This window comes from Paroedura picta, chromosome 5 (assembly GCF_049243985.1).
Source record: "Paroedura picta isolate Pp20150507F chromosome 5, Ppicta_v3.0, whole genome shotgun sequence".
In the NCBI taxonomy this organism is placed as follows: domain Eukaryota; kingdom Metazoa; phylum Chordata; class Lepidosauria; order Squamata; family Gekkonidae; genus Paroedura; species Paroedura picta.
The window spans coordinates 105,701,368-105,722,781 of NC_135373.1; the positions used below are offsets into that span (position 1 = coordinate 105,701,368).

General features: G+C 42.4%; 1 protein-coding gene across 1 annotated transcript in view; it reads right to left on the bottom strand.

The window, feature by feature from the left end:
- Window positions 1-21,414, bottom strand: part of POLR3B (RNA polymerase III subunit B) — a 62,922-nt gene that overhangs the window by 30,837 nt on the left and 10,671 nt on the right. Inside the window, exons 10-19 of the mRNA XM_077339708.1 lie at window positions 16,071-16,193; window positions 14,291-14,407; window positions 13,206-13,340; window positions 8,824-8,985; window positions 7,974-8,174; window positions 7,352-7,514; window positions 5,787-5,940; window positions 5,035-5,109; window positions 2,665-2,763; window positions 1,344-1,471 (exon numbers count right to left, since the gene is read on the bottom strand). Coding sequence (XP_077195823.1) covers window positions 1,344-1,471; window positions 2,665-2,763; window positions 5,035-5,109; window positions 5,787-5,940; window positions 7,352-7,514; window positions 7,974-8,174; window positions 8,824-8,985; window positions 13,206-13,340; window positions 14,291-14,407; window positions 16,071-16,193 — 1,357 coding nt within the window. The remainder of the gene's footprint in view (window positions 1-1,343; window positions 1,472-2,664; window positions 2,764-5,034; window positions 5,110-5,786; window positions 5,941-7,351; window positions 7,515-7,973; window positions 8,175-8,823; window positions 8,986-13,205; window positions 13,341-14,290; window positions 14,408-16,070; window positions 16,194-21,414) is intronic.

Here is a 21,414-nt window from a genome sequence, read left to right on the forward strand (position 1 = left end):
AAGTCTCATTTAAAGTAAATTGAAAATGGGCGGAATTCCAGTGAGTGCAACTCCAACCACTCGGAAGAAACTGCTGGTGAATTCTACACTCCCCTTTATATTTAAACCTGAAATAACTATTGGGAGGGGAGGAGGAAAAAGAACGGACTGCATTTTTTTTTAACTGACTGGAAACCCCATAAAGGGCACTTCTATAAATCTCCATAAGTTGCTAGATTTGCTTCCTGAAGAACAAGATGTATTTTTATTTTAAAGTGACCTGTTCAGATTGCACTGGCAACTGATCCAGAAGTTAACAGACACGCAGCACATAAAATGGACTCTCTTATTCATTTTTCAATATAAGCAGAGGTTCCATGAGTACAAGGCCATCATACGTAGCACTGCCATGCCCATGGCGGGGTGTGTCACAGGAGGGGTGTGTCACAGTTTGTGCTAATGTGTGCATTATACAGCACCATGGTCAATATATTTGTTGTAAACTTAGGAAACTAATTTACCTTAGATAATAATAGATATCAATGAAGGCTTTGCCAAACTAGAAAAAGATTGTATAAAGTAGGATTCGATTCTTATATGACATTTAGCATAGCATAATTGAAGACTGCTGCAATTAATCTCTCTCTTGAAACTGGATATTATGCACAATAGATCATGAGTAAGACCTACTGAATTCAATTTGACTTACTTCCTAATAAGTGTCCTTAGCATTAGCCATAATTCTATTTGCCGGTCCATTAAGAGTGCACTGATCATTTATCAGTACCACTATTTCAAGAAACGGAGAGGATATAACCAAATTTCCTTACCAAAACCCCTCAACCCTCCTAGATTCTGTCGTCAGAGAACTGGTAATTAATACTGAAAAGATGGAGCATATTAACTATGCACAGGAAATCTCATCTTCATGTTTTCTGTCAGCTCCTTGCATAAACGGTCTTCCCTTCTCTCGTTCCCTGGGCCTCTATAGCAGGGGTAGTCAACCTGTGGTCCTCCAGATGTCCATGGACTACAATTCCCATGAGCCCAATTCCCAATTCCATGGTCATCTGGAGGACCCAGGTTGACTAGCCCTGCTCTGTAGTATGAGATGACATAAAAATCAGCTACTAAGGTCTCTAAAGATTCTGATAAAAAAATCAAGTACAGTAACTGTCATACAAGAGAGGGTATGTTTCACTTTTTCACTCTGATAATTTATTTCAAAGTTAAATATGCAATCCAAACTTTATATTTCTATGAAAAAGATAATTATTTGTGGGACACGGCTTAAACTAATCTAGTAATTGCGTGGCCTGCAAATGACATGACACCACCCGGACTCAAAGCAAGTATCATCTTACCCATGGCTTGCTTCCCCATAGCACACTGGTAAGTGTTTCTTGGGGACTGGTTATGGTGAGGGTATGGAATCAGGCCAGCACAGACACCAAGAAGGGTGAAGGGCTCAATCTCCAAATGTGTTGTCGCTCTTCAAAGAGAAAAAAAGACAGTCACAAATTCAAGAAAATAACTCACAAAACTGAGTGTTTACAAAGCACAAGGATCAACCACTAATTTAATGGCTGTCAGTAATAAGGCAGAGTAACAAAAGTCATGCAGGTGAAGAGTGAAAAAGAGGCAGCTCAAACAACACACATATCCGAGGGACTGCCTATCGCCTTATTCGCCCCACAGGGCCTTTCACTCTGCAGGTACTAATCTGTTGGTGATTCCCGGCCCATGGGAGGTTCACCTGGACTTTACCAGGGCCTGAACCTTCTCGGTCCTTGACCCGACCTGGTGGAACAAGCTCCCGGAAGAGCTGAGGGCCCTACAGGAACTGTCGCAGTTCTGCAGGGCCTGCAACATGGAGCTCTTCTGCCAGGTCTTTGGTTGAGGCCAGGGTGTGGAAGATCTAGGGGCCCCTCTATACTTAATGACAGCTACTATTCTTAATTGAAATGGCAGGCATCCCCGAGGTGCTGGGGGGGGGGGGTAGTTGGGGTTTTTATTCTTGCCAGTTTTAATATTTGTATCTTTTATGTGGGGTTTTATGTTTTTTGGTTGTAGCCCGCTGTAAGACTGTTCTCTAATAGCAGCACAAAATAAATCTAAATAATAAAATAAATACATTATAAATTGCACAGAAAATTCACCACTGTTATGAGGCATCTCTTTGGATCAAGTGAAGCTTTATTGGCTGGGATCATCTCTCCTCGCCCACAAGGGTCTCCTCATTTATTTCAGTGGCAGGGGCAACTCCACAAATGCAAAAGGATGTGCTTATTACTTAATTGACTTCAATGGGGAAATACATTTGTTCCAGACCCCTGTGAGCATGCTTATGTGCAGGTGGACCTATATAGTTCCATCAGCTACATCAGTGGAAGGACAAAATCATATGGACAGATGAAGGTGCCATATACCTGAATCAGATCAGTGGCCCATCAAACCATCTGGGCCAGCTGAGGTCTTTCACATCACCTACTATTTAACTGGAGATGCTGGGGATTGAACCTGGGATCTTCTGCATGCAAAACAGATGCTCTACCACTGAGTCACAGCTCCTTCCCTTTGAAGACCACTTTTGATAAATGTTATTACTATCTATATCATTTTTCTTCACACTTGCAAGCTACTTCTTAACATTACCAAACTTTATACTCAACACAAAACACTTACTTAGTGATTGTATGTTCATACAATGCAACGTTGCAGTCATTTTCCTCATTCACATCCAAATACTCAACCAGACTCTCATGTAAAAAGTCTTCAAAATTCCTACAAAAAGAACATGAACATTGGAAAGGAATTTTTGTATAATTAATTTAAGCCCTACTTTTCTCACCAATGAGGACTCAATGCACCTTTACAACATCATGCTCCCTTCCTCACAACAACAACCCTGCTAGGAGGGTCAGGTTGAGAGAGATCAACTGCCCTGAGATCACCCAGCTTCTACTGCAGAGTCAAGTTTGAGACCTGGTTCTCCTGCTTCAACATGCAGAGCACCATACCACACTGGCTGTATCGATTCCAAATAAATAAGTGGAAATCATGTTCAAAGGTATAAAGACAAATGATAGTTGTAAAAAATTAAAGCTGCACAAGTACATGTTGGAACTAAGTTTTTCTGAAAGGCAAGTTCCTGAATTAACAATCTGGCCTTCACAGAGGTTTAGAAGAAGAGTTGGTTCTTATATGCCAGTTTTCTCTACCCGAAGGAGGCTCAAAGTGGCTTACAGTCGCCTTCCCTTTCCTCTCCCCACAACAGACACCCTGTGGGGTGGGTGAGGCTGAGAGAGCTCTGATATCACTGCTCGGTCAGAACAGTTTTATCAGTGCCGTGGCCAGCCCAAGATCACCCAGCTGGCTGCATGTGGGGGAGTGCAGAATCGAACCCAGCATGCCAGATTAGAAGTCCGCACTCCTAACCACTACACCAAACTGGCTCTCAGTTTAGATCAATGGGTCCTGTCCTTCTTCTGCTTAGCCCTTCATTGTCAGTGGTAAGGCCAAACAACTGAGTGGGTAAGCAAATGAGATCTGGAATTTAAGACCTGGGTCTCAAGAGAGGGCATTCCCAGATCTTTCAGAATGTCATGACTTCAAAAGGGAAGGTGTGTTTGTTTGTTTGTTTGATGCTTCTATTCCGCCCTTTTACAGCGTTTTAAAAACATACGCATTTAAAACTAGTTCTCCCAGCACTACATAACTGACAAAAAGGAGAGGTACAATAGGCAACATAATAAACCCAAGAAAGTAAATTGGGTTAAATAAAGTTAAATAGGATTTGATAAGGAAGGCCAGTAAATTTTATAGAGGTTATTTAGAGGCCTCAATCGTAGGCCCAGTGGAACAACTCTGTTTTCCATGCCCTGAAGAATTGCTTAAGATTTTGCAGGGTCCTGATCTCACCAGGCAGTGTCCCACAAGGTCAATTTAATTTCCTTGAGGCTGGGGATCACTCTTGTGACCTGAACCTCTATTGAGAGGGAAGCATCCAGGATCACGCCCAAGTTCCTGGTAGAGTGAGCCACTGATAGCTGCACACCATTCCTCGCATATGCTACAAATATGCAACACTCGTGACCAGTGTGCATCTGCTGCTGTTTAATATGCACAATGGTTGCCCATTAAATGGTTAGACTCAACCAGCATGCTATACACCATATGATCAAAGTTGGTAACAAAGACTTTGATTCTCACCTCAGAATTCCCAGTCCTTCTGAAATCATTTTTTGTCTTCAAGAATAGAAAAATTGCATTGACAGTTTTATAGTTCCCTTCACTTTATTCCAGCTGTTGGAAGTGGCATTTTACAAACTACAGGCTACATCCTGCAAACTGTCAGTGACACTGACAGTCATGGATTTTTTTTTCTGCATTCCCCTCCCCCATGGTCCTTGCTGATCCCGGGAAAGTTTATTCCTGCTGTTGTGGGACCCCCGAGAGATGGAGAAAGGAGTGCAATTGCTCCCTTCTTCCTCTTTCATCAGTGGTGCTCTACTGAAAGAAGAAGAGGCAAAAATGAGTGATTCTGTCCCCTTTACCCTCCCCATCACAGCCTTGTCACACAAGAGGCTATCAGTTCACACAGATCCTCCAACCTGTCGAGCGAGACTTCCTGGGGCTCGAAAAGACTGCTGGGGGTGGGGAACACAGGAAAGAGCTGTGATCCTTGCACCCCAAAATAGCAGTGTCCAAACTGATGTTCTAAAAGGAAATGGAATTTTGCCTGTTCTGTTTAATCTATTAATCCATTCTTTCTCTCTCTCCTCCTCAGAAAATGTGCGCCGTGGAGAAAGTCAGGCTAAAACTTTTCTCTCCAAACACAAGTGGTGTAGCATTTAATGATAAAATCTTGGTACTATCACAGGAAGTTTGTCCTCAAAAACAAAATCAACAAAATTGGCATTGTGCTCTGGTATGCAAGTGTGTACATAAAATATATTAACCTCATTTCTGATAATGCCACAACTTCTACTTTATCCTGCTTTCTACATGGCTAAAGAAATAAGTCAGCACGATGACTCCTGCCAAGTTACTTACCTGTAACCCTGTGCAAGTTCTTCCATATGCTTGTCTGTGACAGATGGTTTTTGCTTCTTTACAATAATATACGGTCTAGATCAAGGGAAAGAAACAGCACTAACTAATGTATAATGAGCTTATTTACATCAATGTACAGACAGAAAACAAAAGAAGCTGTGACTTAGTACAGTATTGCAGTCGGCAGCATACAGAAGGCGAGCACTGAGTTAAGCTCCCCCCTAGAAATTCATGTTGGAGTAAAATGTTAGAACTGTTGTCAGAGAACACGAAATTTGTAAACTTCCATGCAGTGATCAGAACTCTAGAAAGCTTACACCACCGCACGGAAACACAGACACAAAGAATGGCATGCACTACCCAAACGTCAAGGGCTGTAGCTATTTGTACAAGGTGCTCTTGCAGTGTGCAGTAAATAACTGCAATATACTTGGGCATTCCACTCCAAGAGTCCAAGCTAATAGTTTTAAAGGCTAATTAGCACTTACAAATGGTGAAGTGGAAATCTGAACAACTGCAGAAGGATTAAGGGGATATGGGTGGGAAGAGGAGAGAAGAACAACCACAAAAGAACTGGCAAATTGGATGACCAGTAAGTGTTAACCTTTTGCCAATTACACCGATGTCCGTCATGTCAGGCTCTACAACTCACATATCATTTTTCTGGCCAGAGGGTATCTTTTTGGCAGTCACCATTAAGACTGCCAAATCACCAACATTTCCCAGGAGGGTTGTTACAGTGGAACACTTACCTGCACAACCTTCCTCCATCTGAGGAGATGTAGACACATCTGTCTGTAAGATTTGTGGAGATTGAAACAAATTCATTGATATATCCTGCTCTACGCATCAGCCGAAATGTGTTGACTAGTTTCTGGTGATCCCGGATGACACCAAGAATGTTGCCTGCCCAAGAAAATAACACTTTTACGCATTCCCATCTCTCTCTCTTCTTTTGCACAACTTTATAATCTTTCAGGAAGACAGGGGCTATAGCAGCTCTCTGTGGTTGCAAGGAGCCTAGGATATACTAGCACCCTTTCCACTCTTCAAATTCAAAATCCACCATTTATTAGATAGGCCACACAATATCTTAGAAAATCTGCAACTTAAAGGGCCCATTGCAAAGGGTGTGGATTTCCAATATTATCATTTGAAGGTTTTTAAAAAAGAGGTTAGGGTCATTTCCTTTCTCCAAGCAAGGGATCTATTGCTGGGAATAGGTTCCAACTGTCAATATTATCAAGCTCTTATCTTATCACTTAAATGCCTCCACCACTACTGAGTTATTTCGATGTCAAGACGTCAAACTGAACTGAGAACAGGGTGTCTGTTGTGGGGAGAAGTAGGGGAAGGCGAATGAAAGCCCCTTTGAGACCCCTTTGGGTAGAGAAAATTGGCATATAAGAACCAACTCTTCTTCTACTACTTTTCTATAATAAATAGAAGGCCTGCAAAGATCCTTCATGGATCCTTGATAGGATGCCAATTTAATATTAAGGATCTATAAATCAGGCACTGCCTGCGGTCGCAATACTTCAAATGTTCAGAGTTAGATTGCATGAAGGAAAAGAGGGGAAATGACTTATGGTGTTTTAATGGGTATCTTTTTATGTCACTAATGTTCAATTTTTTATATTTTTTGCACATAAACCGTCTCAAGCAGGAGAAGTAGCACATAAAGTTCTTAAATAAATAAAATAATGAATAAAAGGCCACTTTCATGATTGGGCAGTAACACATAAGGAGTGCCTGACCCCAAACCTGATCTATGGGTTCACCAATCCTGATGGCAATACAGCATGCAATCTGAATAATCATTACAAGGTAGAACAACTTTCTTTGGTATGCTTGTCTCTCTATGGCCTATTATGCACGGCCGCTGAAACGGCGGCATGGAGAACGTGGAGGAGGAAGAAGCAAAGCAAACTGCTTACGCATGGGACGGAACGCAATGGCAGCAAAACCCATAGCATCAGATTATGCACACGGCTACTCCAGAGCTGATTCTGGTTGCGCCCTGGTCCCGGGAAGCTCCACTTTCTTCCACATCTCGCTAACAAGGCTTTTTCGGCAGCATACATTGACTCTGCGCCCGGTTGCTGCCTGCAGCGTGCATAATTGGTGATTTTAGCTGCCGCCATTCCACCCCGAATACGGACTTTCCACTCCGTGCATAATGGGCCTATGAAACTCTCATCCTACAAAGCACCACTGGAGAAAGTTTAGAGAAAGTTTAGATAAAGAGAATGATATACAGAAGTAACGGCTACCTTACTAGATTCAAGCCCAGAAAGTTTTGAGGAGGTTGCCATACCGTTAAGGAAAACAAGGAAGACATTGGGATATGAAAGTTCTTCCCCGCAGAGAAGATTTACGTCTTCTACTCCCAGGTTACCAGCTAATTTAATAATAGGGCCATCTTCCATATCAGTAGTAATGTGAGTCATCAGAGCTAGGTTTTTAACCAAGCCGCAAGCCTGAAGAAAACAAAAATGAGGTTTATTTTAAATTAAAAGACAGCATTAAAAAAAGTGGATTGATTTTACAGAGTTCATATTTTTGGAATACTGATGGAATAATGTTTTACAATTTCGTCAGGCTTATCACTCTCCTGTAATGCCAGATATATTGATGGAGCATTGTGCTGCCTGATATACAATGCAAACACTTACACTTTCAACCTGAGCTGCTACCAATTATGGGCCATGATTACCAGATTTTATCCAGGTCGAGGCAACCACTAAATAAATACACCGCATTGGTACTGTCAATGACCTATATAACAGGCACTGTAGTGGACTGCCAGAAATGTATTTATATATTTGAAATATTTCTATCCTGTCTTTCCACCATGCCCATGCTAGTTCACAGAATGCAAACACCCAGAATGCAAATACACCAGGTTGAAACATTAAAGGTTGTTCAAGCTTCCTTACCTCTCCTTCGGGGGTGTCTGATGGACACAGCATGCCCCACTGGGATGGCTGCAGAGATCGAGGGCCACTCACTTTTCTTGTCTTCTCAAACTGAGAAGAGATTCTTGTCATCATTCCCAGGGCAGATATATATGACAAGCGGGACAACACTTGCGTCACACCCTGTCGATCCATCTTGAATCTCTTCAATGACCAGTTTCCCTAAAGGCCAAGAATTACAAGAATTAAAAAAAAAAAACCACAGTCCAAGTAACTACGTTATTTAACCCACGACCATGTTTTAAAAATGTAGATAATTAAAAGCATACGGGTAGAACAGCTTTAAGCTTTTTAACTGGACTCAAGTTTTTATGGCAGAAACATCAGACTAACTTCTGCAAGGACAGTTGCTTAACACCATCAACACGGCTGCTCTTTGACTCTATACTTTAATTTACCTCTTGCAGATGAAGGACTCACATAGCAGCTTCACACCTGACACTTTTTATCCTGGTATCACAAGAAAGGGATACTGAAGTACTTTACCTTGGCGGGCCTTTCTGGGGCAGGGGGGAGGCCTTGGCTCACCTTCCCAGGGTAGGGGGGGCCTAGCACCCATTGTATTGTTAGATACAACGGGCTTTGTAAATAAAATAAAATATTTTAAAATATTAATTTAAGTAAATAAATTTAAGCAAATAAAAATAATATTCTGAAACTAACTTTAAAGATTCACAATTCCAGTAGGTTGTCTTCAATGCCATGTCTTTCCTACAGCTGGGCCCTATAGCCAGAGGTACCTAGTAAGAACCACTGCTGTTGCAGTTAAAAGAGACCCTATGATTTCAAAACAGTGCAAGCGGACACTTACAGTAGAGATGGCGTTCACCATGCCGTTGGTGATCTGATCTTGCCGCATGTGCTTAACTACATCAAACTGAGCTGCTCTTTGCTTGGGAATTACTTGATCAGCAATCTTTTTCAACTCAGAGTTAAATTTTTTGAACAGGTCTTCAAAGAGGAGGGAAAGAAGCTACAAAAGAAAAACAGGGTTTAGAGAAACTGCACCAGAAACTATACTGGAAATGCATCAAGGGCCATTCCTATATGAGGCCCATCCTGGAACAGAAGACATTACCACTTCTGACCAACTGATCAATTCCTCCCCCGCCCCTCAACCCTCAAATGTATGGATACAAGAAGTCTTTAAGATTCTGGTCTGTTCTTGAGAACTTCTGAAGCTAAATGGCCAAATTGGGCAGAGTCCATCTAAATTCCAGCCCTCCACTATTTAATGATGAACAAGAAATGCAAATGGTCACTCATTCACTTTCAAATCAAGAATTTTTATGTGTTTACACGAAGAGGATAGACTACACTACCATGTAAAAAACTATCTTCACCTGGCTTCTTATTCTCAAAATTACTTTACATATACATATAATCTATAACTGCCACAGTCAGAGTGTGCTATCAAAAGATCGGATCACTCATGAAGAATCTCCCCAAAGAATCACCAACATAGGTACTCTGATATCAACATGAGTACCTGCTATTTAGGAAAAGGGGAAAGTGCTCACTCCCCTCATTTTAATAGGTCTTTAGTTTTGTTCTCCGTTTCCATTTTAAGAATCAGACTTGCTTACCCATAAGTCTGTTCACATTCTACCACTCTTCTACTTACAAACACATGGAACAGATACACCCTATTCCCAGGGAGGTGGAGGGGAGTACAAGTACTTGAACTTGGCAATTCTTTCCCAAGGCTTAGATTTTACAGCAGTTCTGTCAGGAAGGCTAAAAATACAGCAGCTACCAAATGCCAAAAATGCAAGTTCCCAGTATACAAAGCATTGTGAAGCGCTAAACAAACTAGGTATTCAAACTAGGCCCTGTTAAGACATTCTGGAGTCTATTGCGTAATTTAATTCCTGCATGGAATAAAACCAATTTACAGCTCTCTCCATTTTCTTAGAAGTATCAGGACTCTACTGCCTAAGCAGGCTGAAAGCCACCCACCATTCTGCTGCCCAAATGAATGTTTCTAGTCTATAACTTGCTGACCTTCCACCATCATGATGTCCTTCTGGTCGGCACAGAAAGCACACAGACACTGAAACATCCAGGATCTTTTCTCTTATCAACACCATCTAGAAGATTTCATGCAATCTTCTTGAATTATAAAAGTAATTGTCAACTGCAATGGCCCACCTTATGGAGCTCTGACAGTCCATCTAGATTTCAACTCAGAATATAACCTAGATTACTACACATAATATTTTGAACTAAACATGCTGGCTTGTATTCGGCCACACAGTTCTGAATTCTTAAGTGCACGTCTTTCTTCAGACAGGACAGCAGTGGCCGGTTCCTCTTTGACACCGTGGAACCCCACATTGCCCAACTCTAGGCTGCCTCTGAGGATATGCTGATCATTAAGAATACAATTTCTGAGGGGCTCAATGGACTGCAATGGGAGTGGGAAATGGCTAAGTACCACGTATGAGCTCTTATGGTCCATTTAATCAGAAGCATGAAGTTGTCATCAGCTGGCAGATTATACACATGCCTACATACAAAACGACAGGGGGATATGCATACAAAGGGAAGCTGGAGGCTAAGAGTATAAGAATTTAAGACAGCCCTGTTGGGGTTTGGGTAAAATTACAACCTGCTTCTAGCCAACACACTGGGATTCTATACTATGGAACGGAATGTGGGGTCAAGAAACAAAGGCCAAATTTGTAGAAACACTTGAATAAGTCCCAGTAAACGGTAGATACAGTGAAGACTCCCTAGTTTAGGAAGTCTGTAGTTTCAGCACTGTACACAAGATGTTAATTCACATCATGAACGATTTGCGGTCAAAGGTGCCACTAGACCCAAACTTAGTTCTGGACTCAAAATTTGTTCTGCTACTTCAGACCAACATGGCTACACACCTGAATCTGACTTGTGGTTTGTTAGTCTGTCTGAATGCAGACATGGCTTGAAGCAAACCACCCTTTCTGCATCAGTTCCCCATCCCTACTTGTGCTACGTGTCATAAAGTGATTGGAACATGTATCTCCACTGACTTCAGAAGAGCCACTAATATTCTCTTTCTGCCTGAAGTAATAAAAGTTCAGCTTGAAAGTTCACAAACTTCTTCACGTTTTCCGACCTGAAGCAGTCCTTTGTTGATTCTTGTACATCCACAGGCTTTCTATAAGTTTCACAATAACCTTTTTTTATTTTTTAGGTCAAGAGTAAGTGATTAAAACGAGAAAGGGATGGCATGCCAGTGATAATATTCATGGCATTTTATAGCTAACCCAAGGTCTTTGAGACAGGAACATTGGAGAGAAAATTACATTTGAGGGGTGGGTGGGGGGAGAACATGGAGGAGTGAAAATGACAGCTCATCAATTGATTTCCATTGAAAATCCGGAGGAAAAAAATTAATAAAGTAGTTAAGCTGCTGAAATACAGTTTCACCAATTAGCTTAATGTCAGAGAATTCTAATTAGGCGCCTTGAGATTGCCATTTAGTGTTTGAGGCTTTGGAGTGCCAAATTCTCCTTTTCACACAAACTGGTTGCAAAATTAAAGACATTAGGCAGCCTTAATTATATTATCAGAACAGCTGGGATTAGTCAATCTCTGAAGTCAAGGCGGTTTTTCTTTTGTCACAGGGTAGAAATCCCTTCCTTTCCAGGGTGCCGGATTTTGGTACTATTCCATATCTCACCCATACAAAGCAAGCTGAATTAGAAAGGAAGAAAGAAAGACGGGGGTGGGGGGGGGAGAGAGAGAAAACCCCAAACAAACCCCAAGGACAAAGACGAGGGAAATGCTCAGCAAATAATGAACACATTAAGGAAAGAGAAAAGGTAGGTGAAAAGATTAAGCCTGGAATCGGTAGGTTTCGCTAACACCTCTGCTGGCACCTGGCCTGCCAAGCCTCTAGTGGCAGGAAGACTAAGAGGAAGCTCTGTAAACCAGCTTGGCTAGGGGAAACAACTGTTATCTAAAGCAAAAGCACATTTCGTACTCCCTTGTCCCATGGGGTGTGAAATTAGCAGCTATTGTTTTCACACATTTTTACAGACACAATGCCTTTTATGTCTTCACATTGTGTAGACTGCTATGTTTTCCTCCTCATACAGAAGCAAGCCTTTTTTCATTCAAATTTTTAAGCAACAGGATTTTAAAGCCCAGAAACACAACCGGTGTGTTAATATATATATGTATCTCAGGCAGGCTGTTGAAGACAGAAACTCTAACCAACTGAAAACCCGAAGGAACAGGCGTAAAGTGGGATGTTTCATATGTTTAGAAAATATAGTCAAAACACTTTGGAAAAAGTGAGAGAACAAGCGCAAGAGGCCAGTTTCGAGGGATAGTTTTAGATCCTAGACATTAAACAGCACTACAAAACAAACTATGGTTTAGCTCAGGGGTGGGCAAACTGTGGCCCTCCAGATGTCCATGGACTACAAGGCTCATGGGAATTGTAGTCCATGGACATCTGGAGGGCCACAGTTTGCGCACCTCTGGTTTAGCTAGTGGGCATCTACTATAGTGGGGGTATCCAATATCATGATGTGCATCCCAGCACCCAGCAGCACCTTTCTTGGTACCTATCAAGTGTTTTAGAAAGTGGGTGGAACCAGCTGAAGCTCTTGCCTTGTAGGGCTTCTGTTTTGCCACTGAGGATTTGATTGGCTAGGTGGGTTAAAATAATATAATTTAATTGGTTGCTCCCACCATGGTTCTGGTTTTATTATTTCTCTTTCCTAGTGCATTTTAATTACATCTCTTCTTTCCTGCACTTGGGTTTCCTGTTTGTGCTTGGCTCTGCCTCCTAAATCAGTCATTTTATAGTGGTGTCCACCACCTGTGTCACAATTCAAAATGTGCCCACAGGCTCAGAAAGGTTGGGAACTACTGTGCTGGAGTATATGAAGCTCCAGAATTTTCGAAAGTTTCCCTAAGCTACAGTATCCGCTGTAACAAATTTAAGGTTTGTCTGCAAAAACAGTTTACTGGATATCAGTGCCAAAGATAAGCGTTTGGGAACCATGTTTTACATTGTGGGTTTTTTAAGGTGTACAGTCAACATGTCCTACATGGGGATACCTGGCTATTTCCACAGCAGGGGGGAAATTCATACATATTTTATCAAAGGGAGTGTTATTCTACATCAGCAGACTATGCTACAAAATGCTCAAATTATTAAATATATGGATGCAAAACACTACAGCAAATTACCTGGCCTGCCAACTCCAGTCGCTTGTTACCGTAATAGTCTCTGTCATCTACTTTATTGTCACCTTGGGCTAGAATTACCCTGCGGACCATCACAGCTGTATAGATGCACTTGGAGCGGAAATTGAACTCTTTTACCTGGAAGAGAGGAAGAAGATGGAAACTAATAGACAACAGTGAGCCCTTTTCTCCAAGAAAAAGACCCTGACAGCCCAAAGTACTGAATTGGCAGAAAACCGTATTTCATCCATAGACAACTGGAAAGAGCTTTAACATTTCTCAGAACAGAGCACCAGAATGGGTTAGAGGTGTGCAATAAACTAGCATGTTTATGCATTTTTTAAAAACATGTCTCTTGGTAGGTAAATAAGACTGAAGTTGTTGAGGTGAAGTAATATTAGCCTGATCAGCTAGGCAAATGTATTTGAGTGCAGAAAGGAGCACTGCAGTGAGGATTAGGTGAGCATAAAAGGAACTTGGAGAATTCCAAGTAAGCATGGGGAAATAACTGAATCCTGCAGGCCTGATTTCAGAGACCAGGATATCAACATAACTCAGTGTCAATCCTTTTGTCATTCTATTTATCCACCCCTATTACAATTTACACATGCACACATTCAGAAGAAAGAAGAGAGCAAGCAGGCAGGCATAAATCTACAAGATAAGGCAAGGATCATATTTAAAACAGAATATTTGCAAAACATTCACTTCATTTTCAACATAATGTGCAGACAATGTCCCCTAAACAATATCTCTCAGAAATCAGATATTCCTTGTCTGCTTTGCAAGTAGTGATGGGACCCCTAAATGGTTATCTTCGTGTTAATGAAACAGACATGCTCGCTTATGCCTATCTTCCATCACATCTTCCATCGCTTCCAGCATGACTTGAAATTGCAGGATCTCAATAAATCACGTAAATCTCTTTTTGATTTGTTAAAGAGCAAGCCTTGAAGAATGTGTGTCAAAAAAGCCACTCTGCCCAGAACCATTTAACTCTTAAAGCAAGAGAGGACAGCAAGAAGGCACTAAGATTAAAACCAAAACAAAACAGGGCCACTGCTTCAGTACCCCTTTATCATACATACAGGGACATGGGCAAGGATAGTTGTTGCCAGCAGCTCCCTTGCTTCTTCCATCTTGGTCTTCTTGGGTCCTCCCCACATTCTCTGCCTTCGTACCTTATTTCCCAAATACTTCAATGCCTGTGATGCAATACCATATGTAAGTCAGTATAGGATATGTTTTCTACCCATGAAACAGTATTTTTCTCCATTGTTCAACATACCATGTCTAATATTTTTTAAATTCAAATTTCTGTAATTGTACTCTAATTGCATTACTTATTAGATACCACAGCCTATTGATTTCAATGGACTTACAAGGGTGTAAACTTTGGTTTGCATGGCACTGAAGGAGTCTTAGGGCACCACTACTTTTTTTATACATAACAGCCTAGAACTTAAGCAATGAAACTCATCCAGGGACACTACATTATTTTAACTTGAACCCTTAAACAGATAGTAACAACAAACAGGTTTCCTAGTTTGAGGAAAGGGAAGGCGATTGTAAGCCGCTTTGAGACTCCTGGTAGAGAAAAACGGCACACAAAAACCAAACTCTTCTTCTTCTATTACTTTGATTTTAACCACACCCAAAAGATACCTCCAACTTACATACTTCAGTTATACTATTCTAATATATCAGTGAAAATATACTGAGCATGCCCATTATTTTTCTGAACCATGTAAATCAAAATGGCATTGGCTTTTTTTTTTTGCACAGGACATTACTGAATGATCTCATCTTCATTTTATCAACCGTGATGACCTCCAAGTCTGTTTCTGCACTGATATGATCCATTAAGAGTGGGTATATTTTGTTTGCCTCGCATCAGCTGTTGAACAAAGAGCCAAAGACTTATAAGCCAAGTTCAGAATTGATTTCTGGCCAACTTACAACTGGATGGCTGGGGACTATTAAAGTAATGAATCTGTCTAGGACTCAACAAAGGATATCAACCATCCCAGATAAATGGAGAAGGGGACTTCTCAAGTCTGTGCCAGTTCCACTAATCAGAAGTCCTGCTATACAATTTCGTACCATTTTTGTCTTGCCCAGTTTGTTTATATGCCCCACTTTTAGCCAAGTTAAGGCAACTTCCCCATTCGTATAATGGAAGCCCACTGTAAGATCACAAGAAGAGCCCTGCTGCATTAAAATTCTAACTACTACAACTCCCTGTTTTAGATATCAATCAATCAGATACTTCTCAGAAATACACAAACAGAGCAAGAGGGCAAATTACATACCACAGCTATTGCCTTCTGTCAATTTGAATTCATGGTATACTGCTTCTGATCATGGAAACAACTGCAACTAACATCCACTGGTAGAATGAATACCTCCTATTTCCTTTTAAAGCTATCTAAGCTAGTGGCCATCACCACATATTGTATGGCAGCAAATTCCACAAAAGATGCCTTGAGCACTATTTTTTTTTGCCTGCCCAGGATATGTTTCACTGGGTGAACCACTAGGGTGTTGTAGCAAGAGGAAAGGAAGGAAAAGTAATCTGTGCACTTTCCTTATCCCATGCATGATTGTATAAACCTGTACTATTTGGAGGGGAGTGAGCTCTTTCCAAGTCAGCTGTGCCTATACATATAAAAAAAGATTACAATGATTGGTTGAGATTGACTTTTCTTCTGTGACATCAATAACAAGCATGGGAGCTTGATGGGCAATATTAAGAAAGGACTTCCCCCACAACACATCACCCAATTAATTCACAAAAGGCACATATTAAAAAAAAAAACCCGCCATCTTTAGAAAGCACCACTGACGGACATTTGAAAGGGCACACACCTGCATCTGTGTGAAAATCTGAGCTTTCTGGCACTCCTCCAAGCTGGTGGCAAAGGCAGCCATCACGTGCTCCTCCGTACCAATCATCTGCACAATCTCTTGGTCACTCTCAACACCCATGGCCTAGAAGGAGGGGGGAGGGGGAAAATAAAAGGTAGAAAACAGGAGAAAGAACGTCAGCTTTGTGTTAACTCAGTGACATTTGCTTATGCTAATTTGGCATTGTATGTCAGTATTACTCGTAAGCAAAAGCGAGTTCTCTCAGAAACACAGCCATCTGGCACTGGCACCAGCACACTCTGAAGCCATGGGATGGAAACCTTGATAAACAGCAGCCGAGAAGACAAACTACAGCAGAGCAAGCTTTAGCTAGAACTGCTGACAATGGCCGATCTGCAGAAGAAACATCATAATTTTTATATAGTATAATAATAATAACCAGCTATTTGTACCTGGCAAATGGAAGCCTGGTGAAGTGTCACGGGAAAGTAGTGGTGCCTTTTCTGGGGCCCAACCATTTCAAAAGTGGCAACATGGAGCACACCCAGGAAAAAAGGTTGATTTTTCCTGAGTAACTCTGGACAGAACATCTGTCAGAAGAAGGGACAAATCCTGCCAATCTAACTCAGCACAGCTGTCACAGCCAGCACTACCCTTTTGCAAAGGGCATGTGTGTGTGTATGTGGGAAGGATGGTCGCTACATGTTGATGCAGTGCAGAGATTTTTTTTTGTATCCTTTGGACTGCCTCCCCCCTAATCAAGCCTTCTTGCAGGGGTGAACCATTTGAGGAATGACCTCTCCACATTTCAGCTCAGTCCTAGTCTCTTCTGCCTGCACAGCCACGTGTGAGAAGGTTATGGAAGGTTCATCTTCCAGTTATACAGTTTTCCAGTGTTCTAACTATCTTCAGAGAACATGTTCTGCATCAACAAATCTGCTGGGAGACCTCCTCAGCATTGCCAGAACCCGAGGATCATGCAGAGGCACATTCAGGCCAAGCAGGGTTCTGTTGTTCTTCAGCACCCTCATACATGGACCAAATGTGCACCCTATAAGTCACCCGGGCACTACTCTGAAACTGTTCACTGTCAAGAGACGGTCCCCCATCTCCATACTTTCTTTCAAGGAAGTTTGCCCGCCAGCACCTATCTTTCCAGCAAAAAAAAACTTTTGGGAAGGTTCCAAAGAAGCCCAGCCTCTCCTGGATTGTAGCCTAAAAACCACGGCTCATATGCCTCCCCCTATAAAGGCACTGAAAAGAAGACACAAGAAATAGGCTTTCCATACAGAATCCTGACTTGAAAGCCAGTTGCTCTGTCCCCCCCCCCTTCCCCCCAAGAATACTTTATACATTGTAAAAGCGGTTTAATAAAGTGAGAAAGAGCTTAACAGGTTTTTTTTTTGCGGGGGGGGGGAGAGGAAGAATCTCTTCAATCTCTCCATGAATAAGTGTTTCAAGGTGGCATCTGGCAGTGCAGTCTTTTGTAAATTCCAGATAGTGTTAAAGCTTCTCTTTTCAGACACTTGCCTGGAGTTCTGCCATATCTAGGAATGGGAACTAATCTCACTAAGACCTCCTTCTGGCAGAGCAATAATATGCTTCTCAGAAGTTGGGAGGGTGAAAAGTTATGCTTGCATTCATATTGCTCTTAAGCCATGCGTAACAAAAAAAGACTCTGCCAAATAACGCCTCGGGTACACTGTGTACTCTGGTGCTCATTCGCAAACGGACAATGCATCCCCAAATTACATTACCAAATAAAACTGCATGAAATATCCTGCTAAACGTCTTCAGTGGAGTCCTTTGTCCTGATGTCATCCGTGGGAAGGAGTGATGTTTAGGACATGACATGAGAGGTACAAAACGGTGCTCTGCAGGTGCTATCTCCCTAGGCCCTGTGACTGTTTCAGGCACACTCCTGTGCTGTCTTCAGTAGTCTATTAATAATCTCCTGATTATGCCTCTGGGCATTTCTGGAACTTTGAGAACAGTTGGTGAGGGCCACCACAAAGTGGCTGCCATGACATCTGGAGCCAATCAAAATGTTGAGAGGGTTCCAGGCCAAGTTCACCCTATGATAGAGGCAGCTGCTTCCGAGTAGGTGCTTCCTGAAGAAACAGAGCTGATGTCTCCTGAGCACCACGTTGGAGATCTCTGCCCTAGCCATCACCACTGTTACAAACGAGTCTATTTACAACTCCTGGTCAATGCAAGGCTCTGTCCTTTCTCATCATTTCCCCAAAGATAGATACACTTGTAGCATGTGTCTGGGGCTGACACCCAGCCTGGACTCAACCTGCCTCCCCAACAGACTCAAACTGGCTCCAACTGGACTTGATCTGACACTTGAACAACTGGTCATGATGAGCAGGCCCTGCAGGAGGAGGCGGCAGGAGAAGACCTTACTGGGTGGCTGATGGAGGAGGAGCTGTGCCAGGAAGAACCAGCTGCTGCTGAGGGCATGAGCAGCCCCAGAGCATCCTGATGAGGCCAGGGATGCCATCAGCAGGCAACACCATGGTAGCTGCAGTGAAGGTGAAGGACAGGGCTCACCAACCTGAAATAACCAGAGAAGCCCAGGGCAGGAAGTGGTAGGCTGCAAATACAGTGGTGACAGTAGCCAAGGCAAGTGGGCCAAGGGAGGAGCCAGGCGCAGAAAGGTTGTGGGCAGGAACAGGATCATACCCTTAGTCAGGCTGGGAGAGGAGAAGGGAATGGATATCAGAAGACTGGCAGGAAAGGGGGTGGGGATACCCCCCCACACACATTTGTTTCTCATGTTGGACTGGTCGTCCCAGCAGAGGCTTGGCGGGCTGAGTCAGGCTTAGGCTAAAGATCAAGGGGGTTGTGACTGACACCCTTCAGAAGGAAAACTCCTATGAAAGGTGAGGGAGGAAGACAAAGAGTAGGGCTTCCTGTATGAGAAAAGGCCACTGTCCAGGGAAGAAAGAAGGCAAGGGTATTGTAAACTCTTCTCCATCTCCAATTCTGAGGCCTGGAGATTTCCTCAGAGCAGACCAACATGGCTGAAGGTCATGAGGAAGGAGACTCCCAGCAGGAGGCTTCAGGCTGTAACAATTGAATTACACATGCTTCCAGGATGCACATGCATGATCTGCTCTGACAGCTGCTCTCCAAGGCCTCAGGCAGAGGTCCTTCATATCACCTATTACCTAACCCTTTTAAACTGGAGATGATAGGACTGAACCTGGAAGCCTCTGTGCAAGACAGAAGCTCTATCACTGTGCCATGGCCCGTCCCTATCACACGTGAAACAGTTATTTATTTAGAAAAAGGTTACAACTCCTCGCCAGGAACCAGCCTGAGGTGGCTTACAAAAGGAAAATAGTAAAAACACAACCTTAAAATGTATTGATTAAAACCCAACATTAAAAATCTAGCCCAGCATAAAAACATAGCCTGCAAGATCACCAGCAACAGCTACACATTTTGCTACATGTATTCACTCTAGGGAACACCAACAAATTGCTGATTTCAGTCACACAGAATCATAGAGTTGGAAGGGACCTCCTGGGTCATCCGGTCTAACCCCCTGCACTATGCAGGACACTCACAACCCTATCGCTCATCCACTGTCACCTGCCACCTTCTTGAATCTTTACAGAATCAGCCTCTCTGTCAGATGGCTATCCAGCCTCTTTTTAAAAATCTCCAAAGATGGAGAACTCACCACCTCTCCAGGAAGCCCGTTCCACTGAGAAACTGTCTAAATCCCATTTGCCTTTTTAGCCACTGAGTCACACTGCTGACTCACGTTCAATGTATGGTCTACGAAGACTCCTGGATCCTTTTTGCACATGCTACTGCCAAGACAAGTCTCCCCCATCCTATATTGCTGTATTTGGTTTTTCCTACCTAAATGCAGAACTTTACATTTGTCCCTATTGAACTTCATTTTATTCAGTTTAGCGCACTTCTCGAGATGCAGAATACACATGGGTTACCCACTGTAAGTACGACAATGTATATTGCATCTATGCATAATGCATCATACGATGTAACTCTATTTAAACTTACATTCTACTTTTCTACTGTGTCTACTCAAAACAACTAATATCCAATAATAAGGAGAGTTGATGGCAGGCACATATGAGTTGAGTGCCAAATGGGAAGATGAACGCCAAAACAATGGCTTTGAAAGAGAAGCTGATACAGATGATTTGCCAAATGGATAAGCGACAGACTTGGCAATAAAAGCATAGAGCTCCCGCCTAGAAAAAGTACACTTGCATTGCTCTTTATGTCTAACTATATCTAACTATATCTAACTAGACTAGCTGCCTTCCTCATGAAAGTCACAGACATTTCCAGCCAGTCATGGAGACTCAGTTCCCAGAAACCAATGCCTGACAAATGCTCACATATGGATTATCAGGGGACTCGATGTCTTTGGCGTACCTGGAAAGTTATAGCGCTTCCCATTTCATGTTTATTACTTTCTAAAGCGGATGTACAGTAGAACAAACCCCACAGAGGGAAATGCAACCCAATCGGCCCTCCTGCAACTTTACACACTCAGGCACTGAGCCCAGGTTTCAAGATTCAGGAGCAAATCATGCCGGAATTGTGTTTTATGCTGTCAAAATTCTGGAAGCAGCTCCAATGGTTCTTCAGTGCTTCATCTCATGTAATAAGTGCATTTCCCAAGAAGTCTCCCACTGTACAATAAGTAGGTAACTGTGCCCCAATATAAGAGAGCTTTAATGCTTGCTAGATTGAATTTTCTGCACAAGTGGTGGCTATGCAGAGAGGCTGTGCTATTTGGGAAAACTGATACGCTGGAATGTTGTTTACTGGACTGTCCCTTTTTCTCAAATATGAGAGATTTATGGATTATTCCATCCCTGGATGAGATGGCAGGTCATCAATGTCTCACTAGGAAGACATTTGGCTGGGGTGGATTTGGAGGTTGCTTTCACGGAGGCAAGAAACCCCCCAAAACATATGTTCTAGTAAGCAGGAAATGCACATTCTGAGTATGTACCAAAAAAGGAGCGTAGTAGACAAATCCCTTGGAAATACACTTAAAGAAGGATGTTACACTTAAAAGTAATGCATTCCTTGACCAGGATGGCTGGAATCAACTATGTTCAATGCAGTTGCATCGACATATAATGTGCCCACAAGTCAATAATAACAACAACAATGACTATGATAACAATCCTGCCATTTCACTTGCAAGGGAGAACAGAATTTCCCCCAAAAAGCTGTGAATGCACATTACATCTCCTGGGACATGTGCGTGCAAAGCCTCAGGCAATAGCTATTCTGAGAGAGTGCATCAACATTGCTGAATCCTCATCTCATATGCATCTAATCT